Source organism: Tarenaya hassleriana, unplaced genomic scaffold, assembly GCF_000463585.1.
Source record: "Tarenaya hassleriana unplaced genomic scaffold, ASM46358v1 Cleome17, whole genome shotgun sequence".
In the NCBI taxonomy this organism is placed as follows: Eukaryota; Viridiplantae; Streptophyta; class Magnoliopsida; order Brassicales; family Cleomaceae; genus Tarenaya; species Tarenaya hassleriana.
In genome coordinates, this window is record NW_010965122.1 from 1,001,718 (window position 1) to 1,013,519 (window position 11,802).

The following is an 11,802-nucleotide window of genomic DNA, read 5'->3' on the forward strand; positions in this document are numbered from 1 at the left end:
CTTATTAGTATATCTATATTTTACCAGGGTATTTGGTTTGGCTAAAATTTAATAAGAAAATTAGTACTTATTGCCGCAGCATTAAAAAAATGGTATTTGATTAATAAAATAAAAGTTGATATAATTTTCTCCAATACAACGATATAGTTTTCAAAAAATCGTATTTTGTCGCATCTATTGTCTGTCCATCTCGGGTTTGTGAAAGGAAAACATGAATATGCAACCGAGTACTATGACATAGATAATATAGTTTTCTATATTTTTTAAAAAAATTCTGTTAAAATAAGGGTATTAATGGTAATGTGAAAATATGATAGCTGTAATATGAATTCGTATATTAGAAATTGTAAAATTTATGTACTTATTGAAAGTTTTTAGAAAATTTTATGATTTTTGATGAAAGATTCGCTCAAAACAAACCTTTTTTTTTTCTATTCTGGGATTTTGCCAAAAGGAATACAAGAATCTGCAAATATTATGATAAGAGTATAAAACCAAAAAAAGATTTATGTCACACAAAATCATCATCGTGACTAACAGAATCGAGATTTGGTGTTCTCAACGGTACCAAATTAATACGATTCAAAGGGAGCTTATAAGCAGAGAGTTTTACCCTTTTCACTGTCTCATTAAGAGACAATGGTTGCAACGGTTCCCTAACTCGTTGGAACTTGCTGGATCCGCCGCCCATAATAGTTATGTTCGGTTTCAGTTTTCCGTGTTCCTGAGTCTTGGTACCGACATTTGATTGGATCGGTACGAGTTTTCCGTCTACCTGATTTGTGAATACAAATGTCACCTGCAATGGCATTTGAAAGTTCATCAGAATTGTGTTTTTCTAAGTTCCTAAATGTTTATTCTATTACAAATCCCATGTTTAAGGACTCGTAATTTAGGGTTTGTCTTGCAAAACCCGGTATGACTTCTTAGATGTGACTATTTCGGGTTTAGATTTGATTATATCTGGGTTCAATTATATATCTGGGTTCAATTATTTCGGTTTTAAGAAAACAATAGCCATTCAATTTATTTTTATTAAATTTCGCCAATTCGATTCTGAAAATAGGAGTAATATTTATGATAGGTATCGAGGAGAAGGTACGAAAGGGGTGTTTAAGATGGTTTGGACATGTACAGCGTAGGCCGATAGATGCACCGATTAGAAAAGTGAAGAGTACAGGTATAGGGGTGAGAAAGGAAGAGGTAGACCTAGACTTATTTGAGAGCGTGTCATTAGAAACAATTTGGAAGTGTTACAGATTTCGAAAGAGTTAACCCGAGATCGAAATGAGTGGAGAAGAAGGATTCATGCGGACAACCCCAAATGAACTTGGGAATGAGACGTTGTTGTTGTTGTTGTTCGCCAGTTCGATTCTATTTCGATTCGGGTTCAGTTTTTATTAATAAAATATTAAATTTCCAAAACAATTTTCAAATTTTGCTTATTTTTTATTCAGTATTATTCTATTCAGATTCTTTTTTTTTTCATTTTACCATTCGTTTTTTTTATATCGAATTCAGTTTTGTTATATTCCGGTTTAATTATTTCGCTTTTATAAAACCTATAAATATTCGATTTTTATATTGAATTTGGGTTGGTCTGATTCTATTTCGGTATCAGTTCACTTTGAGTTCGATTTTATCGATAAAAATAATCGATTAAAAAAATCGGGTTTTCAGTCATCTATTTATAATGTTAGATTTAGTTTACATTCTGTTTTTTTTTTCCATTTTAAGATCCATTATAACCATTTAGTTTTTTTATATCGGATTCGATTATGATAATGTATTATTCCGTTATTAACGAAATTGGCCACCCCTTACCTCGTCACCAGCTGATGCTTGCAATATAGTGTCGGGAACTGATTTGGAGGCGAAATGATGGCCCCAGCTAGTTAGATCCTCCTCCAATGGAGTTCCCACCTGATGGTAATTTCATGCAAAAGCTCAGATGAACAAACAACATGGATCTTGGTAATGAATTCTGAGTCATAGTAACGACTTTGGCACGGAACTGTGAGATCGATTTTAAGACGATCAGATGAATGTAGAGGTTCAAGAGACGAGATCCGAGTCATTTTTCAATGCTCAACATTCGGTTATTAAAAGCGCGAGAAATACCTGTTTCTCGGAGCATTTTAACTCATTCAAGCACCCTGCAATTTCCGCGAAACCACCTATATCGTCTCCATCGGTCTGACATGTGTTGTTATCGAGTTTGCTGTCGTTTCTCTTGTTGAAACTCCCGATATCATGATCAAGATTTTGGCACCTCGAGCAGCTCATGTTTTCATGGATTTCAGATCTATCGACATTACAAAAAACCTGTTAGGAGCTACACACACACACAATTGAGGTGAACATCTGTTAAGGAAAACAAAAAAAAACGATAACTCGACAAACCTAACATTCTCATGGAAAGAGAATAAATCTCGCAAGTCCTCGGCAGAGAGAAAGTTCCCCTGGAAAAATTCCAATAGGTTGCTGTTCATATTCATTTATGCATTCAGCACAAAATCTCCAAAGTTAAGAAAACATATAAATTCCGAGCAAAGAGACCTGTCTCACTATGGTATCTGTATGTTCATGCTGAATAACTTTTTGAAGCCCTTCTTTTGACATCTGACGCTGGTAAACCTGTCAAATGTAGAACACAAATCCGAGTTAAGAAGCTTATCTTTTTCTCGGCACACTCAAATAAAATGGAGAAGTTAGTTAGTTCACTTGTATCCATCTCACTAGGGTTGGACACAAGCAGGTACCCAGATATTTAGGCTACCCGGCCTCGGTCTCGCGAGAGCTGGGTAACCACGGCCTAGGTACTCGTGGCTCCGCGAAAACTTGTGAAATTTCATTGACTTGGTTTTAGGGGTATTTTGGTAAATTTACACAAAATAGGCATATAATGGTTTAAAATATATTAAACTAGTAGGGATATAAATGTAATTTTATTCCTACTCGATACCCGCGAGATAACCCGTTATATTTCAGAAAAACACAAACCCAAACCCACGATCTGGGTTTCTGGCCTCGTTGCACGAAGCCTAGTATCCGTAAATCTGCGGGTCTCGAGTAAAAACGTCCACCCCTACGTCTTACGCAATACCTTTTCTTCTATAGTTCCAGTACTCAGAAATCTGTAGACAAAGACTCTCTTCTTTTGTCCATCTCTCCAGATTCTAGCAGCAGCCTGTATGAAACAGACAAATCTTGAAGAATCAATACTCTATCAACATAGAATTTAGCATAGTTTTCTGGATAATTTTAAGGGGAGGTGAGGATGAGGAGTTTTACTTGTTTATCATTGGCGGGATTCCAATCGGGATCAAAGAGAACAAGTCGATTAGCACCTATTAGATTTAGGCCGCAACCACCTGCCTTGCTGCTTAATAGAAACGCAAACTCGTCCTATAGAACCGTAAGAAGTTATATCAAAACTTATAATTGGATCTGAAAAACATGCCAAAAAAAGCATCTAGGTAAAGTTGCACACCTTCGACGGGTCATTGAACCGGTTAACAAGTTTTTGCCTCTTGCTTATTGTTGTCGTTCCGTCCAGCCTAAGATAAGGGTATCTCCTTTCACGGCAAAGTTGCGAAAAAAGATCCAGTGTCTGGCAAAATCGGTACAAAGTTAGAATCATATTCAAACTACGTTTATGTGTAACTTGACCGCAAAGGGATTATAAAAATGTTTCCACACATGCTGAGGATTTTTAACCACTATATCTGTTCACATGCAGGACTTATCATATGCTCATAATGTGCAAGTAAACAATGAGAAACTAGTTTAGTTCACCTTTTTCTTGATTTTCGAAAAGCCAATTACTTTTTTTATATAAATGGACAAATTATTCACAAATTTTACAAGGATTAGTTCCCCTTTTTTGCCTCTCGCCAAAGACATGCAAATATCACCTATTTACCGTAGCTCTTTAGATTCTAAATGACATAAAGCATACTATATTGGGATATTAATCAGAAAGAAATGCAACGTCCATAATTCAGCCCAAACCAGAGACGACTAGTATCTGAAGCTGTTCAACGTCTCAACAGAGGCATCCAGTAGAAATGGTTGTATGGATACCACTAGATGCTAGCAACCATTCATATTAATAACAATAGCTTCTATTTCCAACCTGAATGAACATTGTTCAGCATACCTGAGTATAGTTTGAGACAAGGACTATACGGTCATCAGTTCTCTGGCGTAGGTTGGCAAGTAACCGGGCTAAAACATGCATTTTCCCAGAAAGCTCGACCCAAGCACCATCACCACCAGTCCATGTACCAGATCTGAAAAGAAAGTTCCATTGAAATTACAAATAGTGACACTTGCACAAACACATATGCAGAATCTCTAAACAGAGAAAGAAACCTACCTCCCCGAGAACATTTCTGGAGGGAAAAACTTTAAGCAATCCTCAAATCCCATAGTTCCAGAGCTGCCGGTCTTAATTGTGTCATAGATTAGCTACATAGAAAGAAGAGCACTATTATAAAGGGGAAGAAAACAAAAGGACTGCTCCAGTGTAAAAAGTCTAGAAAAGAAAATAAAGATGGCAAGGATATATAATATCTCGAGTTGTGTTCAACACAAATTATAACATTTTACATGTTGAAGGTACCTCCACATCTCGAACTCTGAGACTGAGTTGAGAAAGTAGGAACCGGTTTGATTTGTCCCCCAGTGACACAGATAATTGAATTCTATTAAATTTATACAAGGGATTCAGAACAAGATATGCACCTTTGGATGATTGCAGAGCTTCTTGAGAGCTGTAATATAAGCCAACACTTTCGATTGCTTTGCTTTATCAGCAATTGCCCTTTTAAGCTGCATCAGAGACAACCAATAGTATGTCATTAAAACTTTTATATTTAACACAGTATCGAGATTGACTGTGATTAACCCTTACATTTTTTGAGCTTATAAAATGATTGTACATGTTAGATTGGAGAGGTGTCATCTTGCAACAAACCACTTCAATTATCTGCATGACATACAACAGTAAGATTGTTAAGTTGTATCTATTTTACTTCAAAAAATTTGAAGAGCAGATGGAAGAAATTGTAGCTAGAAAAGAGGAGCTTTATTTTTTGTTTTGGTGAAATAAAGGTAATACTTATAATTTCATTGACATTTACGTGTTCCCAAGCATCTGAAGAAACCATTATCAGAAACTTGGCAAGTAGAGAGAGATAAGAACCTTAGGCGGCAAGTGATTTGAAAGCAATGTATTTGTTCTCCTCAAAATAAACTGCAAAAAAAGGGAGAAAATGGTCTCTGTGAGGCATGGCAAAAGAGCAAACGATTATTCCTGACATACTCCAAAAGAGGTTTTTCGTTTGTCAAAAGCAACAAAAGCAAAACCATTCCAAGACACATTTTAACATCATAAGACATATATACAGATGATGAAAATAACAGCAAATAGTCGCATACAAAATGAGAAAGAATTACCTGATTGACTTTTGAACTTAGCTCAGCAGAGCGATCTGTTGCTAATTTTTTCTCTTCCACAGTAGCTGTAGGTTCTCTTCCCATAATAATCGGTGACTTAATTTGTTTTCCATATATCAAGACAAGGATGCATCCAGCGAAATAATGTAAGTAATAATATAAAAGTCAGTCGGTATGAATATGTATGACATTATGAAAAGCAAAAACCAACGACGACCAAAAAAAGGAGCACAAACCGATTTTCTAGTTACAAAAGTTACAATTTTAGAAAGTAGCACGAGTTTTATGACATCCAAAGCAATGAAGCAACTAAACTAGAAAACAAACAGAAAGAACAAAGAAAAAGCACGTGCAATCAATGAAACCAAGTCAATTCTACATCTGCAATTCAACAGTTGCCAGGAAATACTTGGTCTCCATCTATGTTATGTTCTATATTCAGTCATTCCAAAAAGAAAAAAAAAACAAAATAACGTAGAGAGCGCAACATGATCTATATTATTATAAATGGTATTTCGGGAAATAGAAGAGCTTCTCAACTGCTGCAACACTCAGTATGTCAAAAAAAGGTTAAGCGGCATATGAAATTTTGGCAATAAGGTTACAAATTAATCAAAAACTAAATTTAAGATGATGTGATCCCCAGGGTCAAAATAGATATTCAAGTTCTACATCTATTCACCTCATAATAACGGCGAAAGTGTGTAGCATCACCTAAAATTCCTGGATTCGTGAAGTTGACCATGGCAAAAAATTCTTCCAAATCATTCTGCAGCAATCCAAAAGAAGAAGCATCACAAAGAGAAGTGGGAGATAAATCTTGAATGCTAAAGTGTGTAGCATCATTTCTTTCACCTGCATGGGAGTTCCAGACAATAAAATCCGGCGTTTGCATGGCAAGGCAGCCAAGGCCTGTTTTGGAAGATGTCTCCAAGTAAGAAAAAAACTTAAAAAGAAAAGAACGCACTGAGCGTAAAGGTACAAGAACTAAGACTATATATTAGGCTATTAGCATGTTACCCTGTTTGTTAGTGTCTGGTCATTCTTCAGCCTATGCGCCTCATCACATATTAGAAGATCACAGGATTCACTTTGGCAAAACTTGGATGAATGCATTCGAAATGTCTCGTAAGAGATGATAAGTACCTGTTGACACTAAGTGATAACTGATAAGTGCTTACTCTAGAGAGTTAACCAAAAAAGATGTGCAGATATACCTGTAAAGAGCTTCGGGGTCGAGTGAAACTGTCAATTCCAGATACAACATCATCCTTAGTGCTTTCGCAGAGGGCTATAAGCTGAATCCTTTCTCCAACCCATTTCTTAATTTCAGCTTCCCAGTTGCTTACAAGACTCGTTGGTGTAACAATAACGGCTTTCTTAACCATAGGCTTCCCATCAAACCCTTGACGTATAAGAGTGTATAGTAATGTAATGGACTGCAATGTCTTTCCCAAACTGGAAAAAGAAAACTCACAGGAGACTAAACAAATTATATAGGAAATTCTACAGGCTCTAGATTCAATATCAAATAATGGAGAAGATAGACTCTACCCCATATCATCAGCCAGAATACATCCATTTATATTTGCTGACTCGTACAATCCCGAAACGCAATCAAACATGAATTGGACTCCTTCTCTGAAGTAAAAAAAGTCCACCTCATAATGTTAGTAAATGAAAGACAATTTATAGCCAATAATGGTTTGCAATATTCACCCGCTGCTAACTCAGGATTTAAAATAAAAAACAGAGCAAAATTTGACATGATTGTAGCAGTAGCAGTAGCAATGAATGCTTCGAGAACTTTCAAATATGGTAAAGGCATACAAGAAAGTTTGGAAACCATGATAGATTTGCACCACATAGGCTATTGGATGTCACTTTTAAGATACAGAAGGAATACCTCTGATGAGGACGAAGAAAACGGACAAGCAACGGATCCACTGATATAGCTGTTAAATTGCTCACTCCATCCTCAGGTTCTTCAGGTGGCCATAATATCAAGGGATCAATACCAGGGGGCAGAGGCAATATTTCCTCTTCCTCATCTTTCTCAATTTCAGCTGGTACATTAGACTTAAAAGATATTGCGACCTCCACCGGTGCTGAAGAACCCCAAGGCACAAACCGTTTGCGAGCCCAAAGGCGACGAGCAAGTTGTCCATTGGTAGTACTGTAACCACTGGGACATGGAGGCTTGAAGGGCTTCCTACAAACTGCAGCGCCTTCCGAAACATAAAGCACCCTAGGGAGAAGCGGTTGCCTCCACACGACCAGGTTACCTCTATCACACCCACGGAACACTCAATACTTTCACTCCAAATTTCATAAAATCATCATTCTTCTTATAAAAAAAATCATCATTCTCTGGAATCTCTATATTTCAATGAATTGCCAAATACCCATTTGATATACCTCAGCCATTAAGCACCATTGTCAGTCAAAAGATTATACCACTAGGCTTATTGCACTTGCTTACATTGTCTTATCTATTGTACAGTTACAGGAACTAACATTAACTGCCAACAGAGAGAAACATCAGCAATGGAACGAGAAACTACTCCAGACACGGGAAAATTCACATTCGCTTCAATTATCATAATCTTCGTTTCCCAGCTATCAAGGGTAAACAAATCATACCAGAAAATCCAAATTTCAAATCAGAGGTAACTCAACACTAATTCCCCAAATCTGCACTAGAACCCTAAAATCCCGAACTAATAACACTCTATATACCGAATACGCAAGCGAGCGAAACCTGTGAACGTATCGAGTTAAAGTTCAGATTGAAAATCGAGCAAAAGTAGCTCCAAGTTCGCACCTGATGAGTTCATCTACGTTCTTCGATTTCCGGTCGGCGTTGGATGGCGGAGAAACCGCCGCGAGAGATTCCGATTCAGCGATTTCGTCGGAACTTTCGTTCTCACCGGCGGAATCATCGGGATCGACGTCAAAATCTTCGGTCGAATCACCGGAATCGGAGGAGGTAGAGATCTCTTCGTCGTCTTCGTCTTCCATTGTCGAGAGCGCACTCCTCCGAAATGGGAACAAGCCTAGAGCTTTTGGCGGCAACAAAATGCTTCTTTGTTTTTTATTTTTCCTTTTAATTTTGGGGGAACGAAAAGATTGTGTCAAATTACAAAAATAACCCTTTGGCAAACAAAGTCATTGCTTTTATTTAAATTTGGGTCAAGCGAGCATTCTGATAAATGGTTTGTTCTGCTTCTTACTTATAAGCCCTGACGAAAACGCGTTAGAATTTAGGAAACAGATTTTTTACTGTTTATGATTATAAAGAAAATTTGGATTGAATTTGAAATTATTGGTAGAACAGATGTTTTTTTTATTTCTCTTTTCCTTGATTTTTACTTTCATACAGCCAACATCAATTTTATATTATAATTTATGTCTAATTCCACACCTAACACATTTATTTAATGTATTTTTACCTAATTTTCTACCATATATTCTTCATATTCCTAATCTCACATATTTATCCACATTTTAAATACCATACCAAATTTAAAACTTTAACTACTTTACAAAACCAGTGCATTTATAATCAACAAAAACGATGGTTGTCGGCACATTTTCGTTATTAGGGCCAACGAATCAGACATGATCTAGAAGCTCGTCATGGACGTTTTCCAATGAACTGAACATTACATTGTTAGAAATATGGAGGAAAAACAACGGATAAACGAGAATGAAATCGAACCGAGGGACCGGATATCTCTTCAAGGCGTGTAGACACTTTCCTAAAACCGTTATTCCGTCCGTTACGAGTAAGGACTACCGAATACGATTCTGAAATACGATGAAGAGAAATCGTTCTAGAATTGCTCGTTCAAGAATGCACAGACAAGAAAACATGAGGGCCTAATATTGTTAATCATTTGGCATTATTATTTTCTTTTACGGAACTCATTTGGACCATTCACATAGCTATGTCGTAAACCAATATGTCTAGATTTTCCGTTATATACATGGCTATATGTCTTAGCCAACGTTGCTGCACTATCGCAATGTATTGTGATAGGCTATATCGGTTTAGGCCATAACAGTATCTCGAATACCAGATTCCTTAGTCATTCTGCTTCTTTTCCCGCAGAAGCTAAGGCAATGAATTCTGACGCCATCGTCGAATCCGAAATACAAGTTTGTTTCTTGGAGGTCCAAGAAATCGCAGCTCCACCTAGTAGGTACAGCCAACCACTCACCGAAGCATGATCCTCTTCACTAGAGTTCCAACTCGCATCCGTATATCCTTCTAACACTGAAGATTGACCCATGTAGCGAAGACCGTGATTTATGGTATGCTTCAAGTATCGAAATACTCTCTGTACAGCATATCAATGATGTACGCTCGGGTTACTAGTGTACCTACTCAACTTACTAACCGCGTATGCTATGTCGGGTCTAGTACTAGTCATAGCATACATTAAACATCCAATGACACTAGCATATTCAAGTTGAGACACTGGTTCCCCTTTGTTTGCTACTAATTTAGCATTACAGTCCATCGGTGTAGAAACCAGAGTACTCTCGTAGAGATCAAAACGTTTTAACACTTTCTCAACGTAGTGGGATTGAGAGAGTGAAATCGACCGTGATCTCTCATTATCCTAATTCCAAGGATAACATCCGCTTCTCCTAGATCTTTCATCGAAAACTTCGATGACAAGAAATCTTTTGTTTTCTTGACTTGCTCTAATTCTGTACCGAATATGAGCATATCATCCACGTATAAGCAAATAATAACTCCATGACCATTCTCGTCAAACTTGCTATATACGCATTTGTCTGATTGATTCAGACGAAACCTGTTAGCCAATATCACCTCATCAAACTTTTGATGCCATTGTTTGGGTGCTTGCTTTAACCCGTACAATGATTTGACTAACTTGCACACTTTGTATGTTTGACCCGATTCTTGACATCCATTTGGTGAATTACAAGATTTTTGATCGAAGCAAGAGCGACCAATAATCTTATCGTAGCTATTCTAGCTACCGGTGCATATGTATCGAAATAATCGATACCTTTTTTTGTCTAAAGCCATGAGCTACTAGACGAGCCTTGAACTTATCAATAGTTCCATCGACTCTCATCTTCTTCTTGAAGATCCACTTGCAACCAATCGGTTTACAACCTGGAGGAGGATCTACTAAGATCCAAGGGTTGTTGCTCATGATAGAGTCCATCTCATCATTTATCGCTTCTTTCCAGAATGCGACATCTTGCGATCTCATCGCCTCATCATACGTCCTAGGATCTCCCTTGATATTATATGTATAAGCGAGCTGAGTCACGATTGACTCATTAGTACCTTCCACCAGGTACATCTGAAAGTCTGGACCATAGGATTTTGCTTTCCTAATACGTTTACCTCTACGAGGTTCACTTGGCCCGTCCTCTTGATCGTTTGTTCGATCACTCAAACTAGGTACAAAACTATGTGGTTTATCCACCGAAGAAAACCGACTTTCGTCGAACAATGCATCTCTTGACTCAATGACCGTGTGAACGGCTATATAGTCATTTGGTTCTATGACATAGAACCTATAGGCTTTGCTATGTAAAGCATAACCTATGAAGATACATTCAATTCCTCTATCTCCCAAAGTTTTTCGCTTTGGTTCCGGGACTTTTACTATTGCCTGACATCCCCAAATCCGAAAATAATTCAGATTCGGTTTCCGCTTGTACCAAAGTTCATATGGGGTTACCTTGTTCCTTTTAGATGGAACTCGGTTCAGAATATAGCAAGTCGTTAACATGGCTTCACTCCAAAAACCCTTACTTAAACCCGAGTATGAAAGCATGGAATTAACCATTTCTTTCAAGACCCTATTTTTCCTTTCCGCTACACCATTTTGTTGCGGTGTGTACGGTGCGGTAGTCTCATGAATCACTCCTACGGATTCAAAATACGTAGGATCATAGTATTCCCCTCCCCTATCGGTCCTAAGCTTCTTTAGCTTAACCCTGAGTTGTAACTCAACTTCGGATTTATACGCTCTAAACCTATCAAGACCTGCATCCTTTGAATGCTACAAAAACACGTAGCAAAACCGAGTAGCATCTTCTATGAATGTAACTACGTACTTCTTATTTCCTAAGGATGGTGTACTATGCAAGTCACATAGATCACTATGTACTAGTTCTAATATTTCCGAACTTCGTTCTATGCTAGAAAAAGAATGACGGGTTATTTTTGTTTTCATGCATGTAATACATTTTCCATCATTCAACGTGCACGGTGGAATTAAATCTATTTCCGACATAACGTTAACACGTTTGTAATGAACATGTCCTAGTCTAGCATGCCACAAC

General features: G+C 37.4%; 1 protein-coding gene across 2 annotated transcripts; it reads right to left on the minus strand.

Moving 5' to 3' along the window:
- Positions 1-404: 404 nt before the first annotated feature.
- LOC104809900 (protein CHROMATIN REMODELING 25) lies at positions 405-8,655 on the minus strand. Of its 2 annotated transcripts, none has more exons than XM_010536005.2 (21): positions 8,288-8,655; positions 7,370-7,750; positions 7,018-7,104; positions 6,681-6,921; positions 6,484-6,618; positions 6,319-6,375; positions 6,146-6,232; positions 5,464-5,559; positions 5,210-5,260; positions 4,919-4,993; positions 4,750-4,836; positions 4,382-4,473; positions 4,163-4,295; positions 3,494-3,613; positions 3,295-3,408; positions 3,107-3,190; positions 2,560-2,637; positions 2,404-2,462; positions 2,122-2,305; positions 1,825-1,923; positions 405-799 (listed from the first exon to the last, which is right to left on the minus strand). In XM_010536005.2, the coding sequence occupies exons 1-21, from the start codon at positions 8,482-8,484 to the stop codon at positions 512-514; spliced, it is 2,745 nt and encodes a 914-aa protein (XP_010534307.1). In that variant the 5' UTR covers positions 8,485-8,655; the 3' UTR covers positions 405-511. The 2 variants fall into 2 exon arrangements, with proteins under 2 accessions (XP_010534307.1, XP_010534308.1); XM_010536006.2 differs by having other exon boundaries at positions 6,484-6,609; positions 8,288-8,654.
- Positions 8,656-11,802: the final 3,147 nt, after the last annotated feature.

Coding starts and splice junctions, on each gene's coding strand:
- LOC104809900 (XM_010536005.2), bottom strand. CDS start 8,484: ATGGAAGACGAAGACGACGAAGAGATCTCTACCTCCTCCGATTCCGGT. Junction 2,463..2,559: donor CAGATACCATAGTGAGACAG/GTCTCTTTGCTC, acceptor GAATTTTTCCAG/GGGAACTTTCTCTCTGCCGA. Junction 2,306..2,403: donor TCTTTCCATGAGAATGTTAG/GTTTGTCGAGTT, acceptor TAATGTCGATAG/ATCTGAAATCCATGAAAACA.